Source organism: Chiloscyllium plagiosum, unplaced genomic scaffold (assembly GCF_037043375.1).
Source record: "Chiloscyllium plagiosum isolate Xiang-an unplaced genomic scaffold, Cpla_swu_hap1 HiC_scaffold_18, whole genome shotgun sequence".
Lineage (NCBI taxonomy): Eukaryota > Metazoa > Chordata > Chondrichthyes > Orectolobiformes > Hemiscylliidae > Chiloscyllium > Chiloscyllium plagiosum.
Genome location: NW_028270156.1, coordinates 33,842,773 through 33,857,961, shown reverse-complemented (window position 1 = coordinate 33,857,961; position 15,189 = coordinate 33,842,773). Strand labels below are relative to the sequence as shown.

General features: G+C 42.8%; 1 protein-coding gene and 1 long non-coding RNA gene across 4 annotated transcripts in view; one reads left to right on the top strand and one right to left on the bottom strand.

The window, feature by feature from the left end:
* The window catches only part of LOC122557741 (GTPase HRas), a 55,263-nt gene extending 42,931 nt beyond the window's left edge, over window positions 1–12,332 (top strand). Inside the window, exons 3-6 of the mRNA XM_043705693.2 lie at window positions 66–244; window positions 5,573–5,732; window positions 8,653–8,778; window positions 11,774–12,332. Coding sequence (XP_043561628.1) covers window positions 66–244; window positions 5,573–5,732; window positions 8,653–8,772 — 459 coding nt within the window. The 3' untranslated portion in view covers window positions 8,773–8,778; window positions 11,774–12,332. The remainder of the gene's footprint in view (window positions 1–65; window positions 245–5,572; window positions 5,733–8,652; window positions 8,779–11,773) is intronic.
* LOC148146872 (uncharacterized) overlaps window positions 1–15,189 on the bottom strand; it is a 76,075-nt gene that overhangs the window by 42,857 nt on the left and 18,029 nt on the right. The window lies entirely within an intron of this gene.

The following is a 15,189-nucleotide window of genomic DNA, read 5'->3' as shown; positions in this document are numbered from 1 at the left end:
AGTCCAAAATGGGTGCCCAGGTCACCCACGCTTGACTTAATTTTATTTTGCTCTTCTAATCACAGGATTCCTATAGAAAACAGGTAGTCATTGATGGGGAGACCTGTTTGTTGGATATTCTGGACACAGCAGGTCAAGAGGAGTACAGTGCCATGAGAGACCAATACATGAGGACAGGAGAAGGCTTCCTGTGTGTCTTTGCAATCAACAACACCAAATCATTTGAAGACATTCATCAGTACAGGTTAGTGTTGCTGTGGAATATTTTTATTTAAGGCACTTTTTTCAGACACTCATTGCTCTCCTTGAAGCTGAATTTGAAATTCTGTCTTGCTATATTCATTCTTGTCTAGAAGATCACTTATTTTGGGGTCATTAACCAAACCTGTCTCTCTTCCATCCTTCCTGTTTCCGGATTGGTTACAAATGTATTGTTCCTAGAAACCGTTCCAGATTCCCTTGATGAACTACCATCTAAGATACCTCTGCCAAATCGATTTAATCAAATTTGATGAAGATTAAAATCCCCCATGATTCTGGGGGTGATTTTCTGTACTGGCAACTAATTATTAATTTGTTCTTTATACTGTCACCGCCAAAAATGACTTTTGTCTTCTACCATTTTGTATCTGTACCCAAACCAATTCAACATCTTAATTTTGTTATGATCCCAGATCCTGCCATCAAATTTACATGGTGATCTTGACCAGGATTACAAAATTTTAATAGAAATTTGGTTAGGGACTAGTAACCTTTAAAATAAAGTAGACAAAAGGTAAGTTCCAGGGGAGTTGAGAAGAGAAAAATACCCCAAACAGCAATAAAGTTTATGAATTAGAACAGTAATACAATTTAACCCCATCTCTCTTGAATAGAATCTACTATAATATAAAATATTATTTATAACATTCAGAATTAACATTGTAAACATAGGTAATATACAGTGAATATATCACAGCACATACCGAGTATCAAGGTACATCTCATTTCCAATGGGGTGGGGAGAGGCACTTTTATTTCATTCACTCTCGGGCTGTGGGCATTACTGGCTAGCCCTGCATCCTGAGTTGCTCTTGAAGGTGTTGCTGAATTGAGCGTTGAACAGTTGCAGACGATTTTGTCTAAGTGCTGTTGGGAAGGTAGTTCCAAGAGTTTGATCCAGCAAACTGAAGGAATGTTGGTTACATTTCAAAGTCAGGATGGTGAGTGGCTGGGGGGGGGGGGGGGAAGAGAGGTGAGCGAATTTACATCTGAGGAGCAGGAAAATCTCTTCATCAGGAATAGAGGCAGGAAGCCTCCAGGGTGGAGAGATGGGGGATGGGGAGAACGTAGCAAAGAGTACAATAGATGAATGGGGGTGGGGATGGAGGTGATAGGTCGGAGAGGAGGATGGAGCAGATAGGTGGAAAGGGAGATTGGCAGGTAGGACAGGTCATGGGGATGGTGCTGAGCTGGAGGGATGGAACTGAGGTAAGGGTGGGGGGAAATGAGGAAACTGGTGAAGGCCACATTGATGCCCCGAAGCAGAAGATAAGGCGTTCTTCCAGGCGTCGGGTGGTGAGGGAGCAGCAGTAGAGGAGGCCCAGGACCTGCATGTCCTCAGCAGAGTGGGGGCGGTGGGGGGGGGGGGGTTTGAAATGTTGGGCCACGGGGTGGTGGGGTTGATTGGTGCGAGTGTCCCGGAGATGTTCCCTGAAGTGCTTTGCGAGGAGGCGAGATGACTCCCCAATGTAGAGGTGACCGCATTGGGAGCAACTGTTACAATAAATGACATGGGTAGATGTGCAGTTGAAACTTTGGATGTGGAAGGCTCCTTTGGGGCCTTGGATGGAGGTGAGGGAGGAGGAGTGGGTGCAGGTCTTGCAATTCCTGCGGTGGCAGGGGAGGGTGCCAGGATGGGAGGGTGGGTTGTTGGGATGGGGGTGTGGACCTAATCAGGCAGTCACAGAAGGAATGGTCTTTGCGGAAAGCAGAAAGGGGTGGGGTGGGAAATTTGTCTCTGGTGGTGGGGTCCGTTTGGAGATGGTGGAAATATCGGCGGATGATATGGTTAATGCAAAGATTGGTAGGGTGGAAAATGAGGACCAGGGAGATTCTGTTCTTGTTACGGTTGGAGGGGTGGAGTTTGAGGGCGGAGGTGCGGGATGTGGATGAGATGCATTGGAGGGCACCTTCAACCACGTGGGAAGGGAAATTGCGATCTCTAAGGAAGGAGGCCATCTGGTGTGTTCTGTGGTGGAACTGGTCTTCCTGGGAGCAGATATGGCAGAGGCGGAGGAATTGAGAATACGGGATGGCATTTTTGCAGGAGGTAGGGTGGGAAGTGGTGTAATCCAGCTAGCTGTGGGAGTCGGTGGGTTTGTAGAAAATGTCAGCGTCAAGTCAGTCATCATTAATGGAGATGGAGAGGTCCTGAAGAAGAGCTTATGCCTGAAACGTCGATTCTCCTGCTCCTTGGATGCTGCCTGACCTGCTGCGCTTTTCCAGCAACACATGTTTCAGGGGAGGGAGGTGTCAGATGGTCCAGCTGAATTTAAGGTCAGGGTGGAATGTGTTGGTGAAGTTGATGAACTGCTCAACCTCCTCGCGGGAGCACGAAGTGGTGCCAATGCAGTCATCAATGCAGCAGAGGAAGAGGTGGGGAGTGGTGCTGGTGTAACTATGGAAGATGGACTGTTCTACGTAGCTGACAAAGAGGCAGGCATAGCTGGGGCCCATACAGGTGCCCATGCATCAGGAAGTGAATTACTCACCGCAGGATTTCTTGACTCTGACCATCTGTAGCTGCAATATTTATGGTTCAGTTTCTGGTCAATGGTAACTGCCCTCCCTCCACTAAATTCAGTGATATTAAGACCATTGTATTTTAGGGTGATGGTGAGATGGTCATTCACAAATTTTGCATTTGTGTGATACAAATATTACTTGCCACTTTTCAGGTCAAACCTGTTGTCCAGGTCTTGTCATTTGAACATTGAATGCTCCAGTATCTGAGGGGCTGTGAATGGTGCTGTAAATTGTCAGCGAACATCCCACTTCTAATCTTTATGATGTAAGAAAAGTCATTGAAGTAGCTGAAGATCAATGGGCCTAAGACATTACCCTGAGGAACTGGGTTAGAATCCTGGAAACCTCTGCAGTGTGGAAAGATGCCATTCAGTCCATCAAGTCTGCACAGTCCTTCTAAAGAGCGTCTCAACCAGACCCAGTCCCCACCCAGTCCACATAACCCTGCATTTCCCATGGCTAATCCATCTAGCCTGCACATCTACAGGGAAATTTAGCATAGCTTTGTGTTGGTGGTGGTGGGAGGGGTCAGTGGAGGAGAACGGAAGCATCTGGAGGAGATTCTCACATACACTGGGAGTGTGTCACTCAAGGGTGAACTTGGACCGAAGTCTATGGCGCTGTGAGGCAACTTCAGGTCCTGCCTGCTCCAGAGGTGTGTAATAACACTTCTTTAGTAAAAAAATTATACCCTGAGAATCAAGAGAGGACTGATCTCCAAAAACCACAACCATTTTGTTTTGTGCTATATATGACTTTTTTTTTATTCACCCATTCATGAATGGACATGGGGCATGGGCATCAATGGCTGGGTCAGCACTTATTACCCTCCCTAGTTTCCCTCTGAGGTGGTGAGGAGCTGCCTTCTTAAACCACTGCAATCTTGAGCTGTGGATTGATCCATGATGTCCTTTTTAGGGAGGGAATTTCAGGGTTTTGACCCAGGGACAGTGAAGGGATAGTGTATATTTCCAAGTCAGGATGATGAGTGACTTGATGGGGAACTTGCAACTGGTGGTGTTTCCATGTACCTGCTGCCCTTGTCCTTTTGTGTTGCTAGTGGTCATGGGTTTGGAAGATTCTGGCTAAAGATTTTTGAATTTCTGCAATGGTGTAGGAGAAGTAGAAGTCACTGAGTATCTGTAGTGGAGGTTGTGTTAGTTTGTGGATGTGGTGCTAATCAAGCTGTTTTGTCCTGGATGGTATTAAGCTGTGAGTGTTATTGGAGACGGAGGCAAGTTGGGAGTATTCCATCACACTCCTGGCTTGTTTCCTCAATGGTAGGCGTTGGGGAATTAGGAGTTGTGTTAATTGTCTCAGTACTCCTAGCTTCTCACCTGCCCTTGTAGCCACTGTTTATGTGGAGAGTCTAGTTGAGTTTCTGGTCAATGGTTATCCAAGGATGTGGGGGATTCAGTGATAATGGCATTGAATGTCAAGGGATAGTGATTAGATTTGTCTCTGATTGGAGATGGTCATAGCTTGGCATTTGTGTGGTGTGAATGTTACTTGTCAGCACACGCCTGGATATTGTTCAGATCTTGTTGCATTTGAACATAGACTGCTTCAGTATCTGAGGAGTGGGGAATGGTGCTGAACACTACAATAATTGGCAAACATCTCTACTTCTGGTCTTGTAAAGAGAAGGCCATTGAAGCAGCTGAAGATGGTTGGACCTAGGATACTACCATGAGGAACTCCTACAGAGATGTCCTGGAGCAGAGATAACTGACATTAACAGCCACAACTATCTTCCTGCATGTCAGTTATGACTCCAACCACTGGAGGGTTTGCCCCTGCTTCTGGTTTTGCAAAGATTCCTTAATGCCACACTCGGTTGAATTCAGCCTTGATGTCAAGAGCTGTCACTTTATCCTCACCCCTGCAATTCAGCTCTTTTGTCCACGTTTGAACCAAGACTGTAATGAGGTCAGGAGCTGAGTGGCCCTGGTGGAACCCAAACTGAGTAGGTTATTGCTGAGCAAGTGCTGTTTGATAGCTCTGTTGATGACAACTTCCATCACTTTATTGCTCGAGAGTAGACTGGGGTGGTAATTGGCTGGGTTGAATTTGTCCTACCTTTTGTATACAGGAAATACCTGGGTAACTGTCCACAATATCAGGTAGATGCAAGTGTGGACACTGTACTGCAAGAGCTTGGCTAGGGGAGCAGTTTATTACATGTTATCATTGCAAATTATCACTTTGCAGCCTATGTGAAGTCAATGGCCTCTCCAAGTCTCTGGTTTTGGAAGGACTGGGTACAAAAAACCTAAACACCTGACAGCAACACTTGGTATAGGTGATCCAAAAGCGGTGGTTGGGGGGGGAGGTGGTGGAATCGTTCTGGTATGAAGTATTCTTCTTTTAAAAGACAGTCCTTTTTTATTTGAAATTTTTGTTTTGCTTGTCCTTTGCCACCATGCTATTTCCCCACCCACTGACCAAACAGACCATAAAGGGAAGGTAACTGGAAGGTACTGGCAAGATGCGGTGACTTATTGGGATGTGGAAAGCACTTCTTCAATGACAGTGGAAACACATGCAGTACTAACTTTCAAAAGGGACTTGCTTAAATGTTTTAAGTGAAAATATTCACACAGTGAAGGGGTGGGTGAGGGGAACGAGCCAAGAAGCAGGATTGATTGGAATTCTGTTTGAAAGAGCTGATGCAGACACAATAGGCTGAATGACCACTTCTGTGCTGTAAAGTTTCATGCCTTTCGATCTCAGTCAGTGTGTGAACAGTTCTACCATCTGTCAAAGGCATCCTGTATCTTTACAGAGAACAAATTAAAAGGGTGAAGGATTCCGATGATGTTCCAATGGTTCTGGTGGGAAACAAGTGCGACCTGCCTTCCCGATCTGTGGAGACTCGGCAAGCCCAAGACTTGGCCCGGAGTTACGGCATTCCTTACATCGAAACCTCTGCCAAAACCAGACAAGTGGGTGCATTCGTATTTGGCATTCATTGTTACATTTGCTCCTCATAGTGGAGAAAGTGTTGTTACTGGGTTTGTCCTGATCCTCATCTAGTCTGTCGATTGTAAAATTGAGTTCAGTTAAAATTCTGCTGTCTGGCTTCTAACTTGTACCTGTATTCCTGATCTACACTGGCTCCTGCCTGGAACTCCTTGTTTGTTTTTTTTTTTAAAAAAAAAACACATTTTTATCCTCCTTAAACTGTTTAAATCACAGCTACTTGGAATGAATTCTGAGTGGAAGCCCCCTTTTTCTTTTATTTATAAAAGTGCTTGGAGAAACTTGGCAAGTCTAGCAGCATGTGTGGAGAAAGAAACAGGGTCAACATTTCAATCCGATTAGACTCAAAACGTTAGCTGCTTCTCTCCACGAATGTTGCAAGACCTGCTGATTTTTGTCCAGCGCTTAGTGCTGTAGAGTCGTATAACGTGGAAACAGACTTTTCGGTCCAACCAGTCCATGCTGAACGTAATCCCAAACTAAACTCGTCCCAGCTGTCTGCTCCTGGCCCAGAATCCCCCAAACCTTTTCTGTTCATGTACCTATCCAAATGTGTTTATAAATTTTGTAATTTACCCACATCCTCCACTTCCTCAGGAAGTTCATTTCCACATTTGAACCATGTAAACAAAAAAAAAATTGCCCATGTCTTTTTTTTTAAATCTCTCTCTCCTCTATCTAATGTGCCTCCTAATCTTGAAATCTCCCATCCTAGAGAAAACACAACCACTCTATTTATACCTCTCATTACTTTATAAACTTCTATCAGATTGCTTCTCAACCTCTTAGAATCCCATGAAAAAAGTTCCAGCCATTCTTTATAATTCAAATCCTCCATACCTGGCAACATCTTGGTAAATCTCTTCTATCCTTCCCCAGCTTGATATCTTTATGATCTGGGCAACCAGACCTGGACACAGTATTCCAGAAGAGGTCTCACTAATATCCTGTACAACCTCAACTTCTATACTCAAATGACTAAGCAATGAAGGCAAATGTGCTAAACGCCTTTTTAACCACCCTGTCTATATGTGACACAAACTTCAAAGAATTATGTACATGCTCACCCCAGGTCCCACAACACTACTCAAGGCTCTACCATTAATTATGTAAGTCCTACCCTTGTTTTTGTTGTTCCAAAATGCAATACCTTGCATTTATCCAGATTGAACTCCATCTGCCATTTTTCAGCCTATTGGCCCATTTGACCAAGATCCCTTTGTAATCTTGGTCTTCTTGATTGTCGACAATGCCACCAATTTGGTGTCATCCACAAACTTACTACCACTGCCTTTTATATTTTCATCCAAATCATTTATATAAATGACAAAATAGGACCCAGAACCCAGCCCTGTGCAACATTGGTCACAGGCCTGCAGTCCAAAAAGCTTGTCTGTATTCTAAGATTTCCAGAATCCCCAGTAGCTTGCTTTCCCTGCTTTTTAAAAGAAGCTTTGTGATCTAGGGAATGCCCAAATGTGGGAAGGGGAGAGAAGGTAATAATGGGAGAGGTACAAGTTTCCCAAAAAGGTGCATTTATGACTACAATGTCCTGAAGCAAAACTTTTACTTGTAACCATTGCTCAGATATAGGAAATGCAGCTGGTAACCCTTGGAAAACTACCATGTGGTCTTTTGCATCTGCCAAAGAAGTAGACGACAGAGGAAAGAAGCAGTAGCAAGCAGACACTGAAATCTTTTCAAGTAAACACAGTCAAATTAACTTTCTCATTTAACAAAGTAAACTTCCTTATGCAAGAAGATCTCAAGCAGAAAACAAATGTGGCTATTTTGCAGAAAGATTTCAGGAATCTACCTATTAGTGCATAGATACATAGTGCATTTGACCAGAAATTCAAAATATTGTGGCCACAAGAGCAGGTCAAAGGCCGGCAATCCTGCAGTGAGTAACTCACCCCTTGTCTCCCTGAAGCTACACCATCTACAAGGTATAAATCCAGAGTGTGTTGGAATACTCTGTTTGGATGAGTGCAGCTCAACACCATCCAGGACACAGAATTGCCCCTCAGTAGCACCTTTTCAAAACTTCTTGTTTCTGTTCTTCCTCCTCCAGTGCACAATGACAGCACGTAAAACTCCTCCAACTGTACCTTCCAAACTTGTGATCTTTGCTACCTTGGAGCTTCACAGCAGGAGGCAAGATTCCCTCCAAGCTGTGCACTGTCTTGACCTGTAAACATATCCTCATTCCTTCACTGGTGCTAGGCCAGAAACCTGGAACTCCCTTTCTAACAATACTAGAGTGGTCTAGGAAGGCTTTAGCCCATCACCACCTCAAGTGATGGAGAAGAGATCCGGCCTTGCCACTGATGCTAACGCTAATTAATGAAAGTAAAACTCAATCCAGCACACATCGTATGATGTAAGAACTGGCTGGATGCTGCTGGGGAAATACCAGGTCCTGAAGCTAAGACATGAGACTTTTCACAAGGTTGTTTCGTCCGTCAGCTGGAGTAGGGGAGTGCAGTAGGTGACATGCAGATTTAATACTCAGGCTGAAAGTTGAGGGGCCTGGGCAGAGTGAATAAAGAGAAGCTGTGATCACTGGAAATCAGATCAATAACCGAAGGATGCAAGTTTAAAAAGACCGTCAAACGAAATTAGGATGGTGCCTTTAATGAAAACAGCAAATCTCATGATCTGAAAGGGTGCTTAAAAACTGATTCATCAATAACTTTAAGAAAATTGGATAAATTCTTAACAAGGAGAAGTTTATAAGTCTACAGGGGAAAAGTAGTGGAATGAAATGAGTTGAACATGCACAATGGGCCAAATGGCAATTTTTGTTGTATCTCTCAAAGATCCTATTGATCTCCTGTACATGTCTCCATTTCTCCTAACCAGCCTGTTTTTACACTGCAGGGAGTGGAGGATGCTTTTTATACCTTAGTCCGAGAGATCAGCCAACATAAAGTCAGGAAATCAAATCCACCAGATGACAGTGGGCAAGATTGTAACAACTGTAAATGTGTGATATTGTGACCTCAGGTAAGTATGATCCCAAATCCTTCAGGCTTTGCTGCCATCGCTCTGCAGGGCATGTTATCTATATTTTCTAATTAATTTTCTTTCCACAGTTATTGTATAGGTTTTGTGGTTCCTATTTTACTGGCATGTTGCCATTCTCTCTGCATTATCCAACAATTTTGAAGATTCATACTCTTTTTAGCACTCCTTTTCAATCTGCATGTTGCCCCTTAGCATCATTTGAAGACATTTTGAGTTCCACATGTTTGCTGATGATGACATCCAGCTCAATCTCATTCCACTACCTGACTCCTTCACTGCTACTGCTTTTCCAGGCTGTTTGACTGCTCTTCAAACTGACTGACTGAGCAGAGGTTTCCCTCAATTAAATATTGGGAAGCTCGTCATGGCTTTCAGTCCTGACCACTACCTCTGTTCCCTAACCACTGTCTCCATTCCTGTCTCTGACAACTATCTGAGATTAAACTGGATTGTTAACAACCATGGTGTTTTAACTGACCCTCACATGAGTATCTATGCATGCCATTTCAAAGACCACTAACTTTTACCTCTAACATCCTCCAACTCTGCCCCTGCTTCAGCTCAGATAGTGCTGAAACCCTGCTTCATGCCTTTGCTACCTCTAGACCTGACTTCCAGGGCATCCTCCCACATATTATCCTCTATAAAGGTCAGCTCATCCAAAACTCAGCTCTTCTCGCCAAGACCTGTTTGTCCATCACTCTTGTGCTCATTGACCTGCTTTCTCATTGACCTCGTTTGGCAACATGCCAGTTTTAATATTCCCATCCTAGTTTCTAAGTTTCTCTGTGGTCTCATTTCTCCCTAACCCTGTAACCTCCATGCCTCTGAGACCTCTGCTCCAATTGTACACTTTTGCACAACCCCCATTTTTAATCACTCCTCCAACTAGGCATTCCATCAGTTTGGACTCTGAAGTCAGGAATTCTCTTCCTAAACCTATCTCTAGATGTCTCTCTTGCACTCTGCCTCTTTTTTTTTGATATGCTTGTTTAGCTATAATCACGCTCCCTCGCTTCCAAGGTCTCAGTCACCTGCCCTAATTATGTGCTCTGTGTCAATTTAGAATCTGTATGTGCCATGCAATGATGCCACGGGAAGATCTGCGAATACGATGCTTTTTGTTGCATATATGCTGTGTGAGCATTTGATTTGCCCTCCATAGTATCATACTTCAATGCTTTATCAGTGACCCTGAGTCAACAGTCATGTCTTCAAGTCTGTCTGAGACTTGAGCACATGGTGACAGGTGACACTCTTCACTCTGAGGAAGCATTGCAGTCTTGTACAGTCAGTGCTAATGGAGGGCTGCACTGCCAGATTGTTGATTTTTGGAAAAATCATTAAACTGAGCGCTATATGCTCTCGAGTGGATATAATGGATTCTGCAGAACTCTTTAAGATCAGCAGAGTAATTCTACCTGGTGTCCTTATCAATTAAGTTGATTATCTGGCCATTTATCAATATTACACATGGGAGCTGGCTGTGTGTAAATTAACAATGCTGACTATACCAGAATTACTTCAAGCAATTTGGTGCCTTCTGTGCACTTGGATATTACTCTAAGTTCAAGATCCTTCCACTTGTTATTGAACATACAAACAATCACCACATGATGGAGCTATGGGGCAGCGTTCATGTTAGATGATGCAGAATCAGACAATTCTTACATTATAGTAGGAGGCCATTCATTCTGACTGTACTGGTTCTTTGTCAGTACAATTTAGTTAGCCCACACCTTGCTCTTTCCCCATTGCCTTTTGAATTCTTTCCTTCAAGCAGTTATTCAAAATAATACTCCAAATAATAACCACTCTCATTTTAAAAAATTCACATTGTGGGAGCTTGCTCTGTGCAAATTATTTGCTGAATTCCCTACTTTGGAACAACGATTGCACTTCACAAAGTACTCCATTAGCTTTTATTTGTCCAGAGGTCATGAAAAGTGCAATAAGAATCCATGGCTTGATTCCTCTTGAATCACCCTCAAGGTCTCTGGCCTTTTTTTGCTTATTCCAGGCAGCAGATTCGAGGTCATGAATCACTTTGTACATGCAAGAGGAAAAAAAAACTCTGGTTCTTCGGGCATTTTTGTCTTAAATCTATCCTAACTGGAAACTGACCCTTCTGTCAATAGAAACAGGGTTTTTCCCCCCAGTCTACCCTATCAAAAAGATCAATTTTAATAGTGAATTTTTGGATTTATCAGTTAGGCAGAGTGGAGTCTGATCAGAACCTCACCCAGTGTGATATGTTGACAGACCTCACTAACTGGTTAAACCCTGCATAGTCTACAACCACAAAATCGCTACAGCGTGGAAAGAGGCCATTCAGTCCATCAAGTCTGCACCAACCTCTGAGCATCCTACCCAGACAACCCGTCCCAATCCCTGTAACCCCACATTTACTAAGCCAATCCATCTAACCTCTTTGAGCCTGTGGGAGGAAACCCATACAATCGTGGAGAGAACACACAGTCCACACAGTCTCCAAAGGCTTGAACTGATATAGTGTCCTTGGTGCTGTGAGGCAGCAATGCTAACCACTGCACCACCATACCTCCCTTCTATAGGCACCTGTAGCACATCAGTAGTAACAATCAGCCACAAGTTTGTGTATGGGAGCCCACCTCTGCCAAAAGGTCATGTGTTCAAATCTCACCATGGCAATTGACCATTTCTGTAGGATAGAAGAGATGCTGTGCCTAGTTGTTTGTGGGTTATTGTTGTGTGCAGATAACCTACACAATCCTTGTGCTGAAATAGTGACTGACTCCAGCACTTCTGGGGGCCTCAGTTTCCAAACAATTGCAAAAGTAATAGATCTCTACCCTTGTCATTTCTGAGGAGATGGGAATTTGCCACAAGCAGACTTCAATGTAACTTCAACAATATCCCAAATGTATGAAATTAAAATTTCTTTAAATTGGTTGAGGTGTGCTTTGAATTGACTGAATTGTGACTGTACATTTAGTTCACAGGAACATTTGATGATTCATTCAATACACTGGTACAAGAAGAGAGGGAACGAGATATGGAGTAGTGAAAGAAGGTGATAGCAAGGAGAGAAATGAGGAAGTGCGACCGCTGCTGTATAATAGAATGGTGTGAAGGAGCCTGTTGTGTATGACTCTCATCGGCTGCCATCTACCCTACACAGGTCTCCAGTTGTACAGAGCCATAGATTTTCAAATCACACTAAATTATTCTTACACTAGTTACCCTGTGATTCAGTGTCCCATTTCAACATTGCTGGAAATGTGTTCCTGCCATAAATATTGTATATAAACCACTAACGTGAAGTTACAGGATCTTAAGAATATTGTTTTATACTTCTGAGCTGATCCAATTTCTTTTTTCTATACGAAGAAAAATGCCTGTGATTATTTCAGTGCTGGCAACATGGCTTTCTGTTTTCAAATGGTGACAATGTGAATGAATATCATTTTGTACATAATTTACATTTTGGGTATCTTCATTTGTTGCATTGCTTCATAAAAGGAAGAGGATGCATAATCCCTTCACTGAGATCTTTGCCATGTTTTTGGAGATAGGTTTGGAGGGGGAGGGAGGGTGGGTGGGTGGGTATGTTCTATCAGGAGGTCGATTGCTACTTATTGCTGTGTGTTGGTGGGATGTTTCCTTTATTTTAAAATGGAAATCACTGATGTAAATCAAGTAGTGTTCTATACAACCCCATTTAGTCAACATATAGCTTAGAGGCAGCGATCCACTTTGGGCAAAGTGGCTGCACTGATTTTGAAACACATTTCCCATTCTCAACACTGCTTTAGAAACCAGGATCTGTTTATAGTTTGGTTTCTCATTCCTAGAGAAAAGGTTTGCTCCTCTATCCCACTCCCCCGCTGATATTATTGAAGCTTCAATAAGTACCTCATGTCATTGATACTGAAAATGTTCAATGTTGGTTTGGGATGAGGGGAGGAGGTGCTCAATAAAGATTCAATCAATCCTGTTGACTCTTCACTACCAGCCTGCAATTGCTTGTTTCACTCATGCAATGCTCAGGACTGCATGAACGAAGGTGATCCCTACATCAGTATTACTTCCGACCAAAGTTGACCAGTTTCACAGAAGGGTCTCACCAGATTAAATGACCCACAAAACTGTACAGTAGCTGCATTATAGTGGCTGTTAAGTCCCCAGTTGTGATTGAAACAGGGTTTCTGGTATCATCCAATTCTAATATTGGTGTTGTGGTGTAATGGTAGTGTCCATACCTCTGCGTAAGAAGGTCCAGGTTATTTGTTCCAAACCATAACTTGACTGAATAGGTTGGTTAAAGAAAACAAATTCAAACACTAGTGGAATGTGCAGTAAGATATCATTCTTTTTAAATACTTTAGCCCCAACACAATTTGACATTTTATTGCCTCAGTCAAATATTAAAGAGCTGAGCCCTGATAAGTTTGGAACTGGTGACCGATTATAACCAGAACAAGAATAGGTTAACGTCAAGACATCAGACTAAGGGCCACTTTGTGTGCCAACCAGATTTCTTTCTTTGACTCTTTAATGTTCAGAGCTCATCAGTTTGAGGTGGGTTCTTCAGTGAAAACCTGACAATCCTGTCAAATTTGAGCCAGAGTTGTATCATCCTGATTTGTGTACGTACAATAGTGAACTATTTCTATTTCAAGCTGCAACCTGTGGATCTCTGATTTTGGAGGGAGGGCTCATGTTGCCAAACATGCTGCCAATTCTCTTATTAGCCCCAGAAAATGTATGATTTGTTAAATTTTGTTCAATAAAAATGATTCTGAAAAAATGCTTTGAACTCTTTATTGTAAGGGATTATGCAAAGCACTGAGGTGCTTTGAGTGGAGGGAACTTGGGTCTTTGGGGAAATTCAAGTGCCCAATGTAATTAAAAGAAATGGGATGGTGGAGGTGAGTTATGGGGTTACTTCCCATTTTGGTAGCTTCCATGGTCAAACAATCAAGACAGTGTCACTCCGTGGCCTAACGCTGATGCTTTTAGGGGTGCCCAGGCCCAACACCAGTTTGAGCAATTTCACCCCCTCAGCTCTCAGCCCTGTTTGCTCAGACTTACTATTCCTTATGGTCCTGGGGAGGGAGAGCGGAGTTAGTGTAAGACAATGCTGTTAACAGTGTTGCCACATGGGTGGGTAAATTTAACAGCAGCAGTCAGGAAACTTTGAGCAGTTTTGAGATCCTTTTATTCTATCCAGGTCTCAATTTGAAAAGGATTTCAGTAGGTTGGATGTGGATGATTCCAGAAGAAGGAGAAATACATGCAAAACAGTCACTAATATATCAAATTGCAGGCTCCCTGAACTCAGGAGGAAACTCTTCTGCCCACTGTATCTATATTGTCACTATGAAAGTTATCCAGGAGATAACTCTGCTCTGTCCCGTAGCCCGACAAACTTTCCCCATGCACTATTTATCCAATTCCTCTCTGATTTACTAAATCTGCTTCCACCACTTATCTAGGCAATACATTCCATATCACCATAAGTTCCACTTTTATAAAATTCATTTAAAAATCATTTCTGTAATCCTTTGCCATATATTTGACTTTGTTCTGTCATTACTACCTTTCTCCTTATTTACTCTCAAAAGCCCTGGTGATGTTTGACTGTCTCCATCAAGTCATCTTTTCTCTTTTGCTTTGAGAGAGAACAATCTCAGTGTCTCCTGTCTCTTGCATTGTTGGAAATGTATTTCAAAAGACTCCAACCATGAGGACTTGTCTGCCATCCCTGCTGTATGTAACAGATTCTGTGTTACCATTCCAAAGGACAACTAGGTGATTTATTCTTGATGTCCTGGCCCATTCCTGATTTCCTGATCCAGTCCCTATGCCCTGATTAAAAATCACAGTGATGTTTAGAAGCTCTGTTCTTAACAGTCCTCTTGGACTCAAAACATTTATTTCTATCTCCACAGATGCTGTCGGATCTGCTGAGTTACTCCAGCATTGTGTTTCAGATTTTCAACATCTACTTTGTTTTTATTTGGGTAGTTATAGGAACTTGCTGTGTCAAAATTGATTTGCTGTGTTTCCTACATTATGACACTGAGTATGTTTAAAGGTACTTTCTTGGCTGTAAGGCTTTTTGGGTACTTCCTATAGCTGCACATGGTGCTACAAAAATGCAAGACTGTCTTCCTCATGACAATATAGAAGGAATTTCTTCATAATGTGATGAGAATGTTGAATTGCTATTGTATGAAGCATTGAGGTGTCTAGCAGACTTTCTGCAATCCAGGAAGGAGGTAGCAGGGTTGGGGGAGATGTAATTAGTGTGCAGGGTGGCTTAACACTGGTGTAGGCCATTTGGTTTAAATGACCTGTTTCTCTCCTTAAACTTGGATTAGGAACATGGCTATTTAGCATTGAGAT